The 18,809-nt window shown below is 62.5% G+C and overlaps 1 protein-coding gene across 1 annotated transcript in view; it reads left to right on the forward strand.

Annotated features, from left to right (window-relative positions):
- The window catches only part of CELSR1 (cadherin EGF LAG seven-pass G-type receptor 1), a 129,405-nt gene that overhangs the window by 48,338 nt on the left and 62,258 nt on the right, over nt 1–18,809 (forward strand). The window contains exon 3 of the mRNA XM_036278239.1: nt 14,158–14,380. Coding sequence (XP_036134132.1) covers nt 14,158–14,380 — 223 coding nt within the window. The remainder of the gene's footprint in view (nt 1–14,157; nt 14,381–18,809) is intronic.

The following is an 18,809-nucleotide window of genomic DNA, read 5'->3' on the forward strand; positions in this document are numbered from 1 at the left end:
AGAGAACATCCATTGGCCGCCTCCTGCATGCCCCCCACTGGGGATCGGGCCCACCACCTGGGCATGTGCCCTGACCGGGAATCGAACCAGCAACATCTGTTTTTTTTATCCTCACCCGAGGACATTTTTCCATTTTTTGTTCAGATAGAGCGGGAGGGAGAGAGAGGAAGAGAAAGAGAGAGAAACATCGATGTGAAGGGACACATCAAGTGGCCGCCACCCGCACGACCAACCAGGGCCGGGGACAAACTGCAACCGAGGTACACGTCCCCAGTGGAAACCGAACCCGGGTCTCTCTGTACCGCAGGCCGACGCTCCAACCGCTGAGCCAAACCGGCCAGGGCCGAACCAGCAACCTCTTGATGCAGGGTCGATGCTCAACCACTGAGCCACACCGGCTGGGCGGCCTTGTAAACCTTTATTTACTTATTTTTTTATCTTCACCCAAGGACACTTTTGCATTTATCTTCAGACAGAGCAGAAACATTTACTGGTTGCCACCCTCACGACCCCAACTGGGGCCGGGGACAAAGTGCAACCGAGGTACGTGCCCTTAGCGGGAACCGAACCCGGGGCTCTCCCGTTCGCGCCGCCCTGTAAACCTTTAAATGACTTCCTGACAACAGCTCTGAGGTCTCTGTTGACCCGAGCGCCTTCAGCCACCCTCCCCGTGAGAACCGAATTCGCCCAGAACACCTGCATCCTGCAACGGCAGGTGGTCCTTTCCATGGTGAGCAGTTCAGCCCGGACCCCAGGTCTGATTGGCCGTCGTACCGGGACGGACATCGTGGGCTGTCAGTCACCGGGGTCTGAAAGAGGTTCCTGCTTTCCCGCCTCACTGTCACTGCAACTGACTCCTCTTCCCGGCAGGGGACATACGCGCAGCTGGTCCTGACGGACCGCAGACGGGCTCGCTCCTCGGCGGCCCACGCAAGGCCCGCCCCAAGCCGCGTGGAGACGCCTTTCCTGCTCCGGTCTCCGGGTGGCGGCCCGTGAAGTGACGGCCACGGGCGGAAGCAGTTCATGAGGGCCCCAGCGTGCCAGGCTGTCTAGGGGGAGCTGTGCGGGGCCTGGGGGTGCTTCTTTGTGGGCCGTCCGCGGTTCTCGCGTTTGGTATCAGTAGCTGTGGAATTGTCTGGGAGGGTGGGACACGAGCCCGAGTTCGCCGCGCTGGGGGCAGGGTTTACGGGGTTAGTGGGTATTTCTGAAGCAGGAAGAGAGTTCAGCCGGGATGGAGACAGGAGGGCAGGCAGCTTGCCTGGAGCCTCACTTCAGACAGGAGGAGAAGCCGCCAGGGAGGGGTGTGCACCCCGGCTTGCCGCAGCTGTGCCCCAGCCTGGTCACCACCCGGTCGGTGGGAAGAGCCAAGGTCGTCTGCCCGTGTCCTCCCCGCCCCTGCCCGCCGGTGGCCAGTTGTCCTTCCCGTGGTCGGGGGGCCTCTCCCCCACTGTCTCGCTCCCCCAGTGTTGGTCCTGGATCCCTGGCCACACTGGGCCTGGTGGCGAGTGAGGAAGGGGGGCAAAGGAGACCCCCCCCCTTCATCCCTTCCTGAGTTGTTGGAGCGGGAGGGGCTCTGTTCTGCCAAGGAGCCCTGCACACGCCCCTCCGAGCTGAAGTGGGCTCTGAGGCGGTCACTCAGGACGGTGTGTGTCCCCTCCTCTCCTTCTCGCTTCCTGGCAGGGAGCCGCCTCTAGGCCACGTTGAAATGCTGTGGCCCAGGCCCCCGGCGGGCCTGCTGCACTCCAGGGAGCTGGCCAGTGCCGTCCCCCCCCCTCCCTGCACGGCGCTGACCGAGTGCCTGCTGCGTGCCCTGTGCCCGGCCAGTGTGCGCGTCAGGCCTGGCCCTGCCGCTCCGTGGGCGCCCACGGGGACCGGGCAGCCGACCCGTCACTGGTTGAGCTGTGTGTCTGGTGGGAGTCTGGGCCGGGGTCTGACGTGGTCACGCCCAGCCCTGCCTCACGGGCCGCCGCAGCAGGCCTGGGTTCGAGAGGTCCAGGATGTTGTGAGTTTGGGGCCACTAGGGACCCGCGGACCCCTGGATCCCCTCCCAAGAGGGGTTGACCTGTTGAAAACTTCCTAAGTTCTCAAATTTTGTTTTCACCACGAGAGTCATTTCCAGAAGGATAATGACGCCGGGCGCTGGCCCAGCCAGAGCACCGATGAAATGTCAGGGCGGGCGCGGGGCTCGTCCGCGTCGGGGGCAGTAAAACGACCTCACGTAGTATTTCCCTCGGAGACAGACTGACTCGGGCTGAGGGGCGTCCCTTGGTCCCCTTCCTCCCTTCCTTCCTCCCCCCTTTGAAGCCCGGTTCTCCTGCGTGGAGGTAATTGAGCTCATTCCTTCGCGGTGAAAGCGCGCTGTCGTCGCGGGGGTTTGATTACGGGCCCGGGAAGCCGAGCCGCCTGTGCTCGGGCACTTCCTGTGCCGCTGACACAGGCGGCGGGGAGGGAGGGTCGGCGCGGCGGGGACACCCCTGCGTCCTGCGTCCACTCCGACGGCCGCCCTCGGGGGCACCTCAGCGCTGTCCCTGCTCTGGGACGTTTCTGGAAGGTTCCTCGACTTCCTCGGGTGCCTCTCCCTCCGGCCCCCTGGGCCCATGTTCACGTGTGGTGGCTGCCCTGTCCCCTTGGGGGCCGTGCACTCATTTCTGTGGCCCTCAGGATGGCAGCCAGCGTGCTAGTCACTGTTCTAGATGATTCCACACGTGTTCTCTCGGGTTCCTTCCAGCAGCCCGACGGCCCGATTTTGAAAACGGGGAAAATGAGGCAGGGGACATTAACCTGTGCAGGCCCGCGGATCTCTCGGGGGTGACATCTGACAATATCCGAGGACATTTTTGGCCATCACTGCTGGTGGGGGGGGCTCGCCGGTGGAGGCCAGGGGTGCCGCTCACCTCCCACGGAGCCCAGGACGCCCGCGCGGTGGTCCTGCCCCCGCGTCCTGGGGGAGGGGGAGCCAGCCTCGGGCCGAGTCAGGATTCGAACCTCGTGTCTGGCCTCTGAGCTCAGGCCCGTCTGCCCTGGGCGGCCTCCAGGGAGGAGCAGCTCAGTCCCCTGCTCACCTGGTTCCTGGTCCTCCCATGGAGAACACAGCACCTTTATTTACAAAGTGCCGTGTGTGTGGAGGGCATCGAGGGGCCGAGGGCAGTGTGATGGGCTATGAAGCGATTGTCACCAACCAGGTCCATGGCCCCAGGAGAGCATCCCAGGACCAGGGACCCTGATTGCCCCCAGTGGTAACCTCCCTAGGACTGGGGACCCTGGCTGCCTCCCATGGTAACCTCCCGAGGGCCGGGAATTTTGGCTTCCCCCCATGGTAACTTCCCCAGGGTCGGGGACCCTGGCTGCCCCCCGTGGTCACTTCCCCAAGATCAGGGACCCTGGCTGCCCCCCGTGGTAACTTCCCCAGGGTCGGGAACCCTGGCCACCCCCCGTGGTAACTTCCCCAGGGTTGGGGACCCTGGCTGCCCCCCGTGGTAACTTCCCCAGGGTTGTGGACCCTGGCCGCCCCCCGTGGTAACTTCCCCAGGGTTGGGGACCCTGGCCGCCCCCCGTGGTAACTTCCCCAGGGTCGGGAACCCTGGCCGCCCCCCGTGGTAACTTCCCCAGGGTCGGGAACCCTGGCTGCCCCCCGTGGTAACTTCCCCAGGGTCGGGAACCCTGGCTGCCCCCCGTGGTAACTTCCCTAGGTTCGGGGAACCCTGGCTGCCCCCCGTGGTAACTTCCCCAGGGTTGGGAACCCTGGCTGCCCCCCGTGGTAACTTCCCCAGGGTCGGGAACCCTGGCTGTCCCCCGTGGTAACTTCCCCAGGGTCGGGAACCCTGGCTGTCCCCTGTGGTAACTTCCCCAGGGTTGTGGACCCTGGCCGCCCCCCGTGGTAACTTCCCCAGGGTCGGGGACCCTGGCCGCCCCCCGTGGTAACTTCCCCAGGGTCGGGGACCCTGGCCGCCCCCGTGGTGACCTTCCTGGGCCAGAACTTTCTGTGTAGGTTCGAAGCCAGAGAAACTTGGTGTAGAAAAGTCTGCCTGTCTAGCCACCTTTTCCTGCGCACGGGAAAGTCTGCAGTTGGTCCTGGCCCTTCTCCGAATCTGCTGTGAGAGGCACACATGACACCAGCTGCATCTACCTGGTCCTGTCACCAGTCCCGTGTTCCCACGCTCCCGTGGCCTAGCCGTGCGGAGTGGCCCAGGCGAAGCCCCACGTCCGAGGTGCCGCGTGCGCCCTGCGGACCGCGCTAGGCAGGGTTCCGGCCACCGGCGGGCATTCGTCCTCACGGAGCATGTAGTTCATAACCGAGAGCAGCGTACCCTCAGGGTGCAAGTCCCTGCCCGGCGAGTCATCCAGGTCTCAGATCCAGCAGGGCAGGTCCTTCCCAGGATGCTCGGGCTCCTTCGAGGCTCTGCCCGCGCCGTCCTTCTGCGGGGTCCAGGCTCGCGTCTGGGCCGCTTGGTGCCCCCGGACGTGTGGACCCAGGGGGTTCTCTCCCCGGAGCCGGGCTTGGAGGAGCAGCGAGCACCCCTCCACCGGCACAGGGCACACGCAGCCTGCTCTCGGGGCAGGAGGGTCCCCAGGCCGGCCCTGCGCTCCCCTCGGGGCCCTGTTGGGTTCCGGGGGCTGCTGTGTGGAGGCACCACGGACTTGGGGGGCTGAAAACTCCAGAAACCGATTCTCTCCGTTCAGGAGGCCGATGTCCGAAGCCAAGGTGGGGTTCGCCTGCGCTGTCTCCAGAGGCTCGAGGGCAGCATTTCCCAACCTGTGGGTCGCGACCCCTTTGGGGGTCAAGTGACACTTTCACAGGGGTCGCCTAAGACCATGGAAAACACGTATTTCCAGCGGCGATTCATCACAGTAGCAAAGTTACAATTACAGAGGTAGCAACGAAAATAACGTTGTGCTTGGGGGTCCCCACAACACGAGGTCCTGTATGAGAGGGTCGCGGCATCAGGAAGGTTGGGAACCATTGCTCTGGGGACCATCCTTCCCGCCTCTGCGCAGCTTCGCCAGGTGGTCCTCGGCTTCCTGTGCTTCACTCTTCTCCGCCTGTGTCCGCGCACGATTTCCTCCCTGTGTGCTCCACCTGTGCCCGGTGGCCATTGTGCCAGGGACCCCGATCCCGCCGGGCCCCCCCGATCCCGCCACGGCCCTCCCCGGTCCCACCGGGGCCCCCTGATCCCACCACGGCCCTCCCCGGTCCCACCGGGGCCCCCCCGATCCCGCCGGGGCCCTCCCGATCCTGCTGGGTCCCTCCCCAGTCCCTCCGGGGCCCCCCGATCCCGCCACGGCCCTCCCCGGTCCCACCAGGGCCCCCCGATCCCGCCAGGGCCCTCCCGATCCCGCCGGGGCCCCCCCAATCCCACCAGGGCCCTCCCGATCCCGCCGGGGCCCTCCCGATCCTGCTGGGTCCCTCCCCAGTCCCTCCGGGGCCCCCCGATCCCACCACGGCCCTCCTCGGTCCCACCAGGGCCCCCCGATCCCGCCGGGGCCCTCCCGATCCCGCATAGTCGCACTTCAACTCGATCACACCTGCAAGGACTGTCCGAATATGAGTGTATTCACGGGTGCCAGGGCTCAGGACTTGAATGTACGATTTTGGGGGCACAAGTTCACCTGCCTGTGGGCTCTGGTGGACAGTGGCCACTTGTCAACTGGCTTGTCCAGCGTCTGTCCACTGGGGCCAGCGTCCAGGGGTCGGAGCAAAAGCGGGCACCACGGCGTCCGACCCCGGCTGGTGAGGTGGCCCGAAGCAGGCCTTGCGCCACTGAAACCCCCTGGTGATGTCGCCTCACCGTCAGCGGGGAGAAGAGGCCCTGTGGCCGGTCCTGCCGTCCCACCCACCCAGAGGCTCTCTGTCCAGTGGGATCAGCTGCCTCTGCAGGAGGAACCAGGGCGCGGGCTCCATGAGACCTCCCCCCGGTGTCCTGCGCCTGCCGTGACTGGTCCCTCCAAGCACTGGCTTCCACGGCACAGTCGCTGTCTGTGGTTCCCCTGCGGCTCTGGGCCTCATCCACCCTGGCCTTCCGCCGCCCCAGCTCCTGCTCCCTGCCCTCGTCCCCCTCCCTCTCCTGAGGACCTGGGCCGTGACTTCGGGCCCCAGGGCCCCAGGACCCCAGGACCCCTCCCGTGTCAAGGCCCCTAACTGAACAGACCTGCGGAGGCCCCTCTGCAGTGTGAGGGCCCCTGTCTGCTGGCTTCAGGGAGGAGGCTGTGGACATCTGGGGCTCTGTCCTTCTGCTGACCACACCCTCGCTCCTGCCCCGTGCCCGCTGGGCACTCAGGGCATTTCTGTGGCAGGAGTAAGCGAGGCCGTGGCTACTGGCATGGAGGACGGGTCGGCTGTCCCCACAGTTTCTCTGGAGGCACCGTCGGGACCCAGGGCCATCGGGCATTGTTGGAGTCCCACCTGAGCCCCTGACCTAAGAGTGGCACCCCAGACATCCCGTCAGCCACGCCTGTGCCCTCTCCCTGTGTGGACAGATGGCTGTTCCCGTTCCTCTCCTGGGGCCGGGGTGACCAGCTCTAGGAGCTGGAGCCGAGGGCCATGGGTGTGCCCGTGACTCCAGGTGACTAACGGGGAAGACGCGCCCTCCTCCCGGGCCTGGGTCTGTCCTGAGGCGCTGGCCCTCCTCCGGCAGGAAGGGAATTTGAACCGGGGGCTGAGCTGCTGCCTTGCGCGGAGGGTGGAGGTGCTCGTTAGCATTCCGGCTGCGTTTGGACACGTTGCTGTTTGAGGGTTGGCACGGTTTCCCTGCTCACTGATAAGGGGGGGCCGCCCCTCCAGCCTCCGGGCACAGCTGCCAACTTTCCTTTCCACCCTAAGGCTCTTCCCTGTGCAGCGAGGGGGCCCGGGGCCTCGGCCCCGCCCTCCGCCCCGCTGGGGAGACGTGGACAGGTTTTCAGGGCCACTGTGCAGCTGGCGGGGGGCTGTTTTCTGCTGCCACCCCCACAGTGAGTGTGAGGAGCGGCAGGGTGCGGGCGGCACCCCCTTCTGAAAGGAGGGGTCCCGTGGTTGGGCTGCGGCCGGGCCTGCACGGACCTTCCGCGTTAAGCCCCGGGGGTCGCATGCATGCTGACTTCTCAGGTGAGCAAAGACACACCCGAATCTTTCTTTTTTTTCCTGTTGGAATGTATGTTTTATTTATATTTTAAAAAATGGGTGTGTCTCAGGTTCTGGGAGTTTGTTCCAAAGACAACAATGAAGTCACCCTGAGAAGTCCCAACCCAGGACCGGCCCACAGGGGTCTAGGCTTCCGCCTTCCCTCCCCCTGCTGCAGGTGGGGAGGCTCCAGGCAGGGCCTGTGTGGGGGGAGTGACAGGAGAGGTGTGAGGGGGACAGCCTGGGGGCAGGGGGCAGGGGGCCACCAGTCTCCAAAGTCACCTGAGATCCGAGTCACCAGAAGGCACCAGAGCCAGCTGCTGAGCTCAGGGCTCACGGAGCCAGCTCCTTTGTCCTGGACACCAGCCGTGGGGTGCTCGGGGCGCTCCAGGGAAGACACGGGACTCCTGCCTTCAGAGAGGAATTAGCAGCCGGGGAAACCGAGGCCCCGTCGGGAGCTCGCTCGGAACCTCTCCCAGGCAGCGCTGCGGGGGGAGGGCTTGGTGGAAGGGCCGCTGAGGCCCAGGCGGACGGAAGGATGGACGGCCCGTTTTCAGTGGTTAGTCCTTTCGGGCACGGCCCCCCCTTCCCCAGGACATGCGGTGTCCCTGTCCTTTGCCTGCGACCTTGTGCCTCCCCTGCTGGTGAGGCCCGGGGCACCAGCCACGAGCCACGCTGTGGGTTGGTCTGTCAGGTGCAGACCCCTGTCCGTACCTCACCTCCAGGGCGAGGCTGGGCTTGCACAGGGCGGCCGGCAGCGGGTCGCTGTGTTTGGTGGTGTCCTGCGCCCTCCGCCCCGTGTGCTCCTGGCCTTTCTTCCCGCCTGAACTTCGGGTGGCCCACCGCACCACGCTTCACGCCACCTTCGGAAATTCGAGTTTTTCTAGTTCGAAGCGCTTAGCTGTTTCTTAGGGCTAGAAGGCCGTTGTCTCTCGATTGAAAAACAGGAGTCGTGAAACCTGTGCACCCCCCCCCCCCGCCGCCCTTCCCCTCCCCGGGCTGCCCCAGCCCTCTCCTGTCCCGGGGTCTCGGCCGGGCTCCCCTTGGCACCCCTCCTGGCTCTTCTCCCCTCTCCACCTCCCACAAACATTCCTGCGCAGCCCTGCGCCCCGGCCCCCACCCTGCCGTTTGTCATTCACTTCCTTTACCTTTAAAGAATTCTTTTTTGTCACATACAAAAAATGGTGGGTCTTATACACTGTGCCCAGCCTGTTTCTGGTCTGTAAGGTGGGGGCCTGAGAGCGTCCCGCACCAGGCTGGCGCGGTGAGGGTTGGTGCAGTGACTGGCCCAGTGGGGGGCTCGGCTGGCTCAGCTGCTCTGCCCGTTGAGCCGTGGGCTTAAGCCCTGTGGAGCTGGGGGCTTCTCCAGGGGACTCGGCTCTGGTTCTGACACTGCAGCCTGGGGTCCCCTCACCTCCAGCCCCAAGCCTGGTGTGGGACAGGTGTGCAGTGATGGGGCCCTGTGTGAGGCCTGGGGTCCCCTCACCCCCAGCCCTAAGCCTGGTGTGGGACAGGTGTGCAGTGATGGGGTCCTGTGTGAGGCCTGGGGTCCCCTCACCCCCAGCCCCAAGCCTGGTGTGGGACAGGTGTGCAGTGATGGGGTCCTGTGTGAGGCCTGGGGTCCCCTCACCGCCAGCCCCAAGCCTGGTGTGGGACAGGTGTGCAGTGATGGGTCCCTGTGTGAGGCCTGGGGTCCCCTCACCCCCAGCCCTAAGCCTGGTGTGGGACAGGTGTGCAGTGATGGGGTCCCTGTGTGAGGCCTGGGGTCCCCTCACCCCCAGCCCCAAGCCTGGTGTGGGACAGGTGTGCAGTGATGGGGTCCTGTGTGAGGCCTGGGGTCCCCTCACCCCCAGCCCCAAGCCTGGTGTGGGACAGGTGTGCAGTGATGGGGTCCTGTGTGAGGGCTGGGGACCCTGGCCCCTGGGAACTTCTGTTTTGTAGTGAAGAATGTTTTGGGGGGTCACATTTTCGGTTGGGGTCCCACATTTGCAACCCTGTCTGTCACCTGCGGGGGGGCATGCTGCATGCATTATTAAGGGAGGCTATCGGCTTGCCCAGGTGAACCGGATCCTGGGCGTGGGGGTGGGGCCTGCGTAATGGGGGGGGGTCGCAGCAGGAGGGAGGTTTCCTCCAGGTTTAAGCAAGCATTTGACTCCATAAAGATCCTTGGGGGGAAGGGGGAGGCCAAATTGATTCAGAAGGGGAATTTCTGGAAAAGGTGAGTGTTGATGGTGCGCCTCTGCGAACGCGGGTTTCGTTCACCCAGAGAGTCTCATGAGAACCCTGAAACAGAATCGTAGACGTGGGCTCACTGAACTTGACCCGAATTATTTACCGAAGAGACGGTGACCTTGAGAGTTACAAACTGTCGTATCCCATCTCTTCCCACTCCGTGCCTGGTGATGTCAAGTCGGTGGCGTGAACGTGGCGGCGGTGGTGGCGGTGGTGGAGGAGGGGTAGTGTACGCCATGGAAATGGGCGAAAGCTACACACCGGCCCCCCACACCCCCAGGGCTGGCTGTTAGGATTTGTTAGCACACATATAATGTGCAGTTTAAACAGCTGTGCTGGGCCCGAATGAAGGTTCCGGAACCCCAGGTGAGGACCTCTCTTAGCCGACCCAATTCACCTAGAACCGGACACTCCGAGTTCCCACTGCCGTTTATAAACGGGGCGTGTTTAACGGTAGAATTCTTCACTTATCACATCAACGTATTTCCAGCACTATTTGAATCAAATGCGTGAACTCTGTTGGTTTTATGGTTTTAGTCCAGCATTCGTCACTGGCTTGGAATTGGGGACCTCCTGGCCTGCTGTGATTTCATTCCACAGGCACCCGGGAGTACTCGCGGGGTGCGGGGCGTTCGTCGGTGCCCCTCCGAGTGCTGGGCGGTGCGCGTGGTCACGGGGTGCTCAGCCTTCCCAGACTCAGCCCAGAACTGAGCGCACCCCTGCCCCAGAGACACATGCCCAGGGACAGTCACGCCACGTGTGGGGCCTGGAGCTGGGACAGGCTCTGTAGGGGGAGATCCGAGGCTCAGCAGAGTCTGTCACGGGCACCTGGACCTGTCAGGCCGGTGGGCGAAGCCTCCCGGAGCGTCCAGGCTCAGGGAAACCACCCACAGAGGCAGGGACACCAGACAGAGAGATCGTCCCGCTGGGCTGTCATTGTCGATCGTGGTGGACACCCACGGAGCATGTGCAGAGCCTCCTACATGAGCCTGATGAGTCCCCCAACTGCCCTGCAGACCCTGTGGGGTTGCGTCGAAGCCGGGGTGTGGCCAGGGCAGCTTCTGGAGTTCTCACCAGTGTTACTGGTGAGCCAGCAGGTGTAAGGTGGCGGCAGCTGGCCTGGGTGCAGGGGCCCAAGGGGAGGTTGCTGTGGTTGTGCAGATGGGGGTGGTGTAGACTGCGTGCAACCGGCCGTGGAGACGAGTCACCTGGGACTCTGGGAGGTGACATTGATGGGGTCAAGGGAGATGGGGACAGGCATGGGCCCTGGGCTCTCTTGGCTTACCCCCTGGACAGGGGGTGGGACCCCCAGGGGAGCAGGCTTGGTGAGGGGAGATCAGCTTTGAGGGCTGAGCTGCAGGGAGAAAATAAGGGGAGATGTGGATGGAGGGTGGGAGGCGGGCCTGAGGCGAGCCGCGGCAGTAGGGGGCTGGGCCAGGCTGGCCCCAGAGCTGCGCCCCCTCCTGGCCCAGACGGAAAAGTCAGGAAGAGCCTGTCCCCAGGCAGAGAACCCGGAGCTGGCGGGTGACCCCAGACCTGGGGACGCAGCCCCGCAGGGTCAGATGCTGCTCTGCCTGTGATTGTAGATGCCAGGATTTGCTATGATTGCAATATTCGGACAGACAGACAGCCACTGCAGCAAGTTGAGTGATGTCCCCCCAAAGTTGTGTCCGGAGTTCATCCTAATGAGTTCGGTTTAAATTCATCCTAACTCCAGCGGTTGGAGTCCTGCTAAGATAGGGGAGAGGGAGGTTCGAGATGGGCAACGGCTGTGTGACAGCGGAGGCCGACCAGATGACGTAGCCACACGCCAAGGTGCGCCCGGCAGGCCCAGGGGCGGGGGAGGCCGCAAGGACCCTCCCTGCAGCCTGCAGAGGGAGCCTGGCTCCGCGCCCCTGGGCCTGGGCTTGGGGCCCCAGCCTGGGCGAGAACACTTCTGTTGTCTCAAGTCACCAATTTGTCGTACTTCTTACCACAGCCACAGGAAGCCGGCACAACTCCCCCCTGGAAGCGACAATAAACACCTTAAGAGTTCAAACAAAACAAACCACAGCTTTGTGGAGACAGTGTTATTTGCAGCTTGTTTGAGGCAGCAGGTCTTTGGGAGAGGAAAGAAGGGGCCTGGGATTCCGCAGGCCCTTTGCACAGGACAGCCGGGTGCTGGAGGATCTGCAGGGAATCGGAAGGCAGCAGCCCCGCGTGGCTGTGTTGGGAGAGGTCCCCGATTCCGTCCTCCGTTCATGGGGCGGCCTGGGAACGAGGTCTCCCCGCACCGGGAAGCAGGAATACCCGCAGCATTACCAAACCAGGTCTTCCAGCGATGAAGAGCTGGCTCCCTGGGTGTGCGGGCCCCTTCCTTTCCCCAGGCTGGGGTGAGGGGGCCTTTCAGAGGACATGGTGGAGGCCAGGTGAGGCGGAGAGCTGAGGCAGAGCTCGGAGCGCCGTGGCCGGCTGTGGGCTTCACTCTCGTCCAGGTGAATGTCGGGCCACCTGGACCGCAGCCTGGAGGTCGGATTCCGGGACGCCGCAGGGCGGAGCGCGTGGGAAGGGCCGTGCTGGCCTCCCTTTGTTTGCCGTCACGGTTTGGGGAGCACACCCCACCCTGTCCTTTCTCGGTGGCTTTATTATTCCAGAACACTGTACTTGGCCACCGACACCAAGCAAACACTCCTAAATGTCACAGATATTTTTAAAGCAGAGATTAGATAACTTGAAGTGTATGGGGACAGTTACGCCTTAAGCTAAGCATTTTAAATTTAGGCAAAGAATTTCAGAAGGTTGCAGGCAGCCTACCTGGAGGGGCCAGGAGCAGTGGTCAGTGTGTGTGTGTGTGTGTGTGTGTGTGTGTGTGTGAATGAATGAGACTGAATGCGAATGGGTGAGCGTGTGTGCAAGTATGTACACGTGTGACAGTGTGTAAAGGTAGGCATAGATGTGAATGTGTGTGTCAGGCGAACCGAAATAAGCACAGAAATTATCGGGCAGTTCAAAGGAAAGGAAACAGAAATTGCCAATGAAATGCAAAACTGAATGCAAATAAAACGCTTTTAAGATTCAGTTGTCATTAATGCAAAATATTTTAGGGATTGACCGCAATGTTGGTGAGGAAGTGTAACTTCGTGCACCCTTCTGGGGCGGGCAGTTTGGAAGTGTCAGAATGGAAAGTGTGTCCCCTTTGATTCAGCCTGTGTGAGTTTTCTCGGGGAGCTGCTCATGAAGCACACCAGGGATTCTGGAAAGTTACTTGCAATGAAAGGGAGCTGTGGTTTGAGTTCCGATGGAGTGCTCTAACGGAGTACTACGCAGCCATTAAAAAGAGAGAGCGGATGCCCTGGCCGGTTTGGCTCAGTGGTTGGAGCATCGTTCTATGGTCCAGAGAGACCCGGGTTCGGTTCCCGCTAAGGGCACGTACCTCGGTTGCAGTTTGTCCCCAGCCCTGGTTGGGTCGTGCGGGTGGCAGCCACTCGATGTGTTCCTTTCATATCGATGTTTCTCTCTCTCTCTCTCTCTCTCTCTCTCTCTCTCCCCCTCCCACTCTATCTGAACAAAAAATGGAAAAATGTCCTTGGGTGAGGATTAAAAAAAAAAGAGAGAGAGAGCGGAGCTCCGTGTGCTGACAGGAAGGATCTCCAAAATCCGACGTTGAGCAAAGTAGGCAGGTGCCGGTTGTACAAGCCGGGCGTCCAGCTCACATGACTTTCCCTGTAGGACGTGCAAGGAGCCGCTGCAGACTCTTCGTGCTCCAGACCATGCTGTTTGGACAGTGTTGTTGTTTAGTATGTGGGTGAAATATATGTTGTTTACTTTATTGATTTTAGAGAGAGAGGAAGGGAGAAGGAGAGGGAGAGAAAAACATTGATGAGAGAGAACATCTATTGGCCGCCTCCTGCATGCCCCCTAGTGGGGATCAGGCCCACAACCTGGGCACCTGCCCTGACTAGGAATCAAACTGACGACCTCTTGGTGCAGGGTCGACTCTCAACCACTGAGCCACACCGGCGAAATATTTTTATTTTTAAGTGCATTCATTTAGAAATCAGTAATTGGCAAAGAGTCTTGTGAGAGCTGGTAAATTTCCAGTTGCTCAAAGCTCCGGACAGTCTGCAGCTGTCCGAGGGGGCGGGCAGTGTCTGCTCCATGTGGGTGGGGCCATCCTGCCCGTCCGGGGAGCCGGGATCACCTAGCCAGCCCTCTGCACCCGACACGGTGCCAGCTCAGAGTCAGGCTGCTGGCCGTGCCTCCTGTTGGTGAGCACCGGGCCCTTCGCCGCTGACTGAGTCCTGGGCGGGCGCTCTGGGTCCACTGGCCTCGGGGGCAGAGGTGGTCAGCTGGGGCTGCCTGCTCAGTCTCTGGGGAAGCGTCTGGAACCCTCCTGTCACTGAGGGAAGAGGCTCCAGGGAGGACGTTGGAGCACAGGGTGCCTCCTCAGTGAGCTCCTTGGCCGGTGGGAGAGACAGATGTGATGAAAACAAATTGGAATTCAGCTGGGGGTCAGGGGGACGTGGCTTGAGAGGCAGTGAGGAGGTGGCCCTGGGGCAGTGTGACGCCGTCGAGGTGTGGGGAGGCTGGGTGTGGGGGGAGGCTGAGGCCTGTGCCTCTGTCTCATTACTTCTGGGCAGTTCCCTGGAGAGAGCCCGGCTCAGCAGGGGGGTTCAGAACGGGGCAGGGTGTCAGAAGGGCTCAGTGCTGCACGTCTCTGCCCCGCCCAGCACGGGCACCCGGCAGGCCCGGGGCAGGGTGACTGTCCCCCGACAAATCCCGGGGGTGCTCGCTGGGAACCCGCTGACCCCGTCCTCGGCAGCCACGTAACCCCGTCCTGTGCCCGCCTGCAGGAGACCACTGCGAGGTGAACGTGCGCTCGGGCCGCTGCGCCAACGGCGTGTGCAAGAACGGGGGCACCTGCGTGAACCTGCTCATCGGGGGCTTCCACTGCGTGTGCCCGCCCGGCGACTTCGAGAGGCCCTACTGCGAGGTGACCACGCGCAGCTTCCCGCCCCAGTCCTTCGTCACCTTCCGAGGCCTCAGGCAGCGCTTCCACTTCAGCGTGTCCCTCACGTGAGTGCGACCCCGTGCCCGGCCCAGGCAGCACAGCAGCGTCCACGGGTGACCTGTGACAGCAGGGGCTCCGTGCTGGCTGCGGGGACAGCTGCTGAATTTCAGGGCCCCGTGCACATTGAGCACATGGGGCCCCTTGTTCAAAGGTTACCAATGGCAGGCGAGCCAGGCGTGGGGCTCGGTATGGCTGCCGGGTCGCATGCTGGGAGGCGGCCCTGCCTGTTCTGGTCCTGCTCACCGGCCAGCACCGGGGCACCTGACGTCCAGGAGCCGAGGTGGAGGGAGCCGGGACCGGCAGGCTCAGCGTCGGGTGGACTCGGCTTGGGTTTCTGCTTTGGCGCCTACGAGCTGGGCAGCCAGAGGGTCTGCCTGACCCGTCTCGGCCCGGTTCCTTACCTGTTACAGGAGGCTGTAGGCTAATCGTGTGCTCTGCTCATTTGTTTAAATATGTTTTCATTTATTTTTTTAGAGAAAGAGAGAGATACAAACGTCGATGTGAGAGAGAGACACGTCCCCTACTGGGGATCGAGCCTGCAACCCGGGCGTGTGCCCTGACTGGGAATCAGACCTGGACTGCTCAGTTCTTGGGACATGCTCAGCCCACCGAGCCACACCGGCCGGGCTTACTAGTTTATTTTTGCGTCTTCCCCCCCAAGAGCATTTGGATTTAATTTAATCTTTACAAGTCTATCATTCCCATTTTAAAGACTTCCCTCAGGTTTCACTTAGTGGAGGAGGTAGTTTCATGTTTGTTCGGCTCTGCCAACGTCTAGGGGGCCCCTTGGGGAGACAGATTTCTGGTAGGAATGCCTCATCCCGTGTCCTCTGAGTAAGACCCTGGACCCCAGCTGCCCCCCTCTGTCCTTTGGAGATCTGGGCATCTCCTGAGGGTCTCACTCCTGAAAAGGGGGTGCAGAGCAGCCAGCAGGCCCCGCAGAGTGCTGGCGTGGTTGGCGGGGTGTGCCACCATCACCCCGAAGCCCAGCAGAGCCAGGAGGGACGGATGGGAGTAGGGGAGCGGCCTGGGGGACCGGGCGGAGCTCGCGCCGTGTGCAGGCCACATGAGGGGTGCTCTGGGCCAGAGGCGAACCAGAAACGCTTCTAGAAATGTCCCCGGGGCTCTCAAACCGTGCACGCCGAGGAGGAGGTGCTCCCCGGGATGCAGACGGGGCCCCGCGACAGCAGAGGAGACGCAGGGCGGGGAGCGTGCGCAGTTGAGCCCCAGGAAGCCGCAAACAAGCTCTGCTGGGCTGGGCGGTTGACATGCCGTGTCCGGCTCGCAGACATGTCTGCATGGACCCCGGAGGAACCCCCTGTCCATCTCTGTCGCTCAAGCCCTGTCTGCAGGGTGGCCCGAGGCGGCAGGGCCATGTGTCCTCCCTGTCTCTCATTATCAGTCAGGCTCCCTGGTGACAGATGGTGTGACGGCCCTGGGGTCCTCTGCTCTCAGTCCTGCCGGACATTCTTCTATTTTTAGAGAGAGTAGTGGGAGGGAGGAGGGAGAACAACATCAATATGAGAGAGACACATTGATGGGTTGCCTTCCGCATGACCCTGACCGTGGCTGGGGATCGAACCTGCAACCTAGGTACGTGCTCTTGACTGGAAATCAAACCCATGACCCTTCAGTCCCAAGCAACCTGGCCAGGGCAGCTCAGACTTCTTATGGAGCACAGGGCCCTCTGTGGTCTGATCCCCGGTAACCCCCAATTCCAGCACCATGTGCCCCAGGACACGGCCCCTCCCCTCCTGTGGTCCTCTGACCCTGTCCAGCCTCACAAGGCCACTTCCCCGCCCCTCCCGCTGCCCCTCCCTCGCTGCTTCCTTCAGGAAGCCCCCCTGACCCCGGCCGGGCGACGCCTGCATTCCAGTTCTGCCGGATGGTCCAGTCACTGCCCGCTTGTCCACCGCCGCAGCCTGACCCCCCGTGGGCTCAGGCCACCCTCCCCCGACTGCCCGCAGAGGTCCCGACAGGTCACCTCTACATTGCGGTTCGAGTCTTTTGTTGTTGTTTTTGTTAATCCTGCTTGGGGGTATTTTTCCCAGTGATTTTTAGAGAGAGTGGAAGGGAAGGCGATAGACAGAGCAACCTCGATCGGTCGCCTCCCACGTGTGCCCTCACCGGGACCAGGGACTGCACCTGGAACCCAGGTGCGTGCCTTTGCCTGGGAATTGAACCCAGACGCTCTGCGGCGTGGGCCGACGCTCTGACCTCTCAGCCGCACTGGCCAGGGCGTGTCTCACGTCTCCGCAGCCCAGACCTGTCCTCCCCCGTTCACTGGTCGGGGTGGGAGGTCACGCCAGGTGCCGGCCCGGACCTTTGTCCTGGCTGTCGGAGTGCTCGGCTGCGCTCAAGTCTCCGAGGCAGATGCCTGTTCCTCTGGAGACTTGTATTTAAACCCACGTGGGACCCCGGCTGGGGTCTGCAGCTTCAGGCCCCCGAGGGAGAGCCGTGCCTGTCACTGTCACCGTGCGGAGGCCCAGCTGTCTGTCTGTGCCTGCCCACGGCGGTCCTGGAGCGCCTCAGGGATGTCCCGTGCTGTGTCCCAGCACCCCAGGCTCAGCAGTCTGACCTGAAAGGTGACCGGAAGGCCCGGTGCCGGAGGTGGGCAGGCCCTCGGCCAACCTGCCGGAAACAGGCAAAGGAAGTTCGTTGACTCCAGACTCAAAGAGACTAGAAAATAAAATATTGTGTTCAAGGCCCACGTGACATACACTGTCTGTCTCTCCACTTGTTTGTCAAATACAGTGTTTTTATTATTTGTTTTTGTTTTATTTTATTCTCACCCGAGGCCATTTTTGCATTTGTCTTCAGATAGAGCAGGAGGGAGAGAGGGAGGAAGAGAGAGAGAGAAACATTGATGTGAGAGAGACACACCAGTGGCTGCCACCCTCACGACCCCAACCAGGGCCGGGGACAAACGGCAACCGAGGTACGTGCCCTTAGCGGGAACTGAACCCGGGTCTCTCTGGACCGCAGGCTGATGCTCTAACTGCTGAGCCACACCGGTCCGGGCTCAGATACAGTGTTTTGGAATGTTTGCACTGACAGCGATCCGCGGGCGATTCCCGGTGTCCGTGCGGACGGCCACGACGCCAGGGCCGCCGCAAAATCCGTGTTTTGTAGGGGAAGGCCTCCAAAGCAAAATCAGAGAACTTGGACAAGAGCAGCTGCACTCTGGGGCGTGGTGCATGGGGCGGGGCGGGGGAGGGGAGCCCCGCCTCCTGAGGGGTCCTCCACCATGAGAAAGGTGGGCTGGGGCTCCGCCAGGGCTTTTGTTTGGGGGGGGGGGGTTTGTTTTCCCGCCGCTTCTCCTCTTTCCAGTTTCTGTTTGCCAAGTGCCTGCTCTCCCAGCAGCCCGAGTTCCCAGCTGCCTCTCCCCCTCCCCCCTGTCCCCTGCTTTGTTCTCTCCTGCCCGCCCCCTCCCCAAGCCCCGGTGTCTGTTTCTTGGCATTTGCTGCTGAGACCCTCCCCTTGGCCCTGGGTCCCTTCTGAGCGCTGGTCCCCAGCCATGGACAGAGCCACCCAGAGGGTGCCGGGCAGGGCCATGCAGCAGACCAGCTCCCACCCTGGTCCAGAGAGAAACCTACCACCGTGAGACCCGCCCGAGAGGATGGGGCGGGACCCGGCGAGTTGGGGAAACAAGCTGCTTGGTCCTGGTCTCCATTCCCGGCCTTTTCTACCTGCTCACCCCGCACCGGAGCCCCCTTGGCTGTGCGGGGTTTTCCTCCGGCTTGCGTGGGCTCTGCTGCAGCCCAGACAGAGGGATTCAAGGTCGGGACGGGCCCTGTCCACTCTCCAGACCGGGGTCAGGGGCCCCAGGCTGGTCCCAGCAGCCTCCTGCTTCGGGGAAATGGACGAAGCAGCCTTGAATCGAAGCAGAGACCCCCCCCCCAATCTCCGAGAGAGGCGTTCAGCTGATTCAGGAGATAGCCCCATGCTCACTCGGGGGGTTGACAGGGTCTGTGAAACCGGGGCGTTGGCCGGGGCTGTGGTGACTCCGTGTGTCTGAGCACCCCGTCGGGGACCTGCGAGTCCAAGGGAGTGGCTTCCTCAGGACCTGGGCCGGGGGGAGGCGGGGCTTCTGAGAATGTTCACCTTGTCAGAGTAAGTGGGTTTCGCTCTTGGGGAGCAAAGCCCGGCAGATCTGCTCCTCCTGCATCAGCACGTTCACCCGCCTGCCTCCCCGTTTGTCCAGCCGGCGTTAGTAAGCCCTGTGTGGGCCAGACCCTGTTTGGGGCTCTGGGGTGCATGCTCCCTCCCCTCAAGGACATGCATCTCCCAAACAAACAAATAAGGACACTTTCGGAAATACACCGAGTGATGTGCTCGACTGACGGGGTGAGGGGCACAGGTGAGGTGACATGAGCTGGGGAAATTGCACTGGGGTGTCCCTGAGAGGTCAGAGCCAGGCAGGCACTTCCTGGC

This window comes from Molossus molossus, unplaced genomic scaffold (genome assembly GCF_014108415.1).
Source record: "Molossus molossus isolate mMolMol1 unplaced genomic scaffold, mMolMol1.p scaffold_m16_p_26, whole genome shotgun sequence".
Lineage (NCBI taxonomy): Eukaryota > Metazoa > Chordata > Mammalia > Chiroptera > Molossidae > Molossus > Molossus molossus.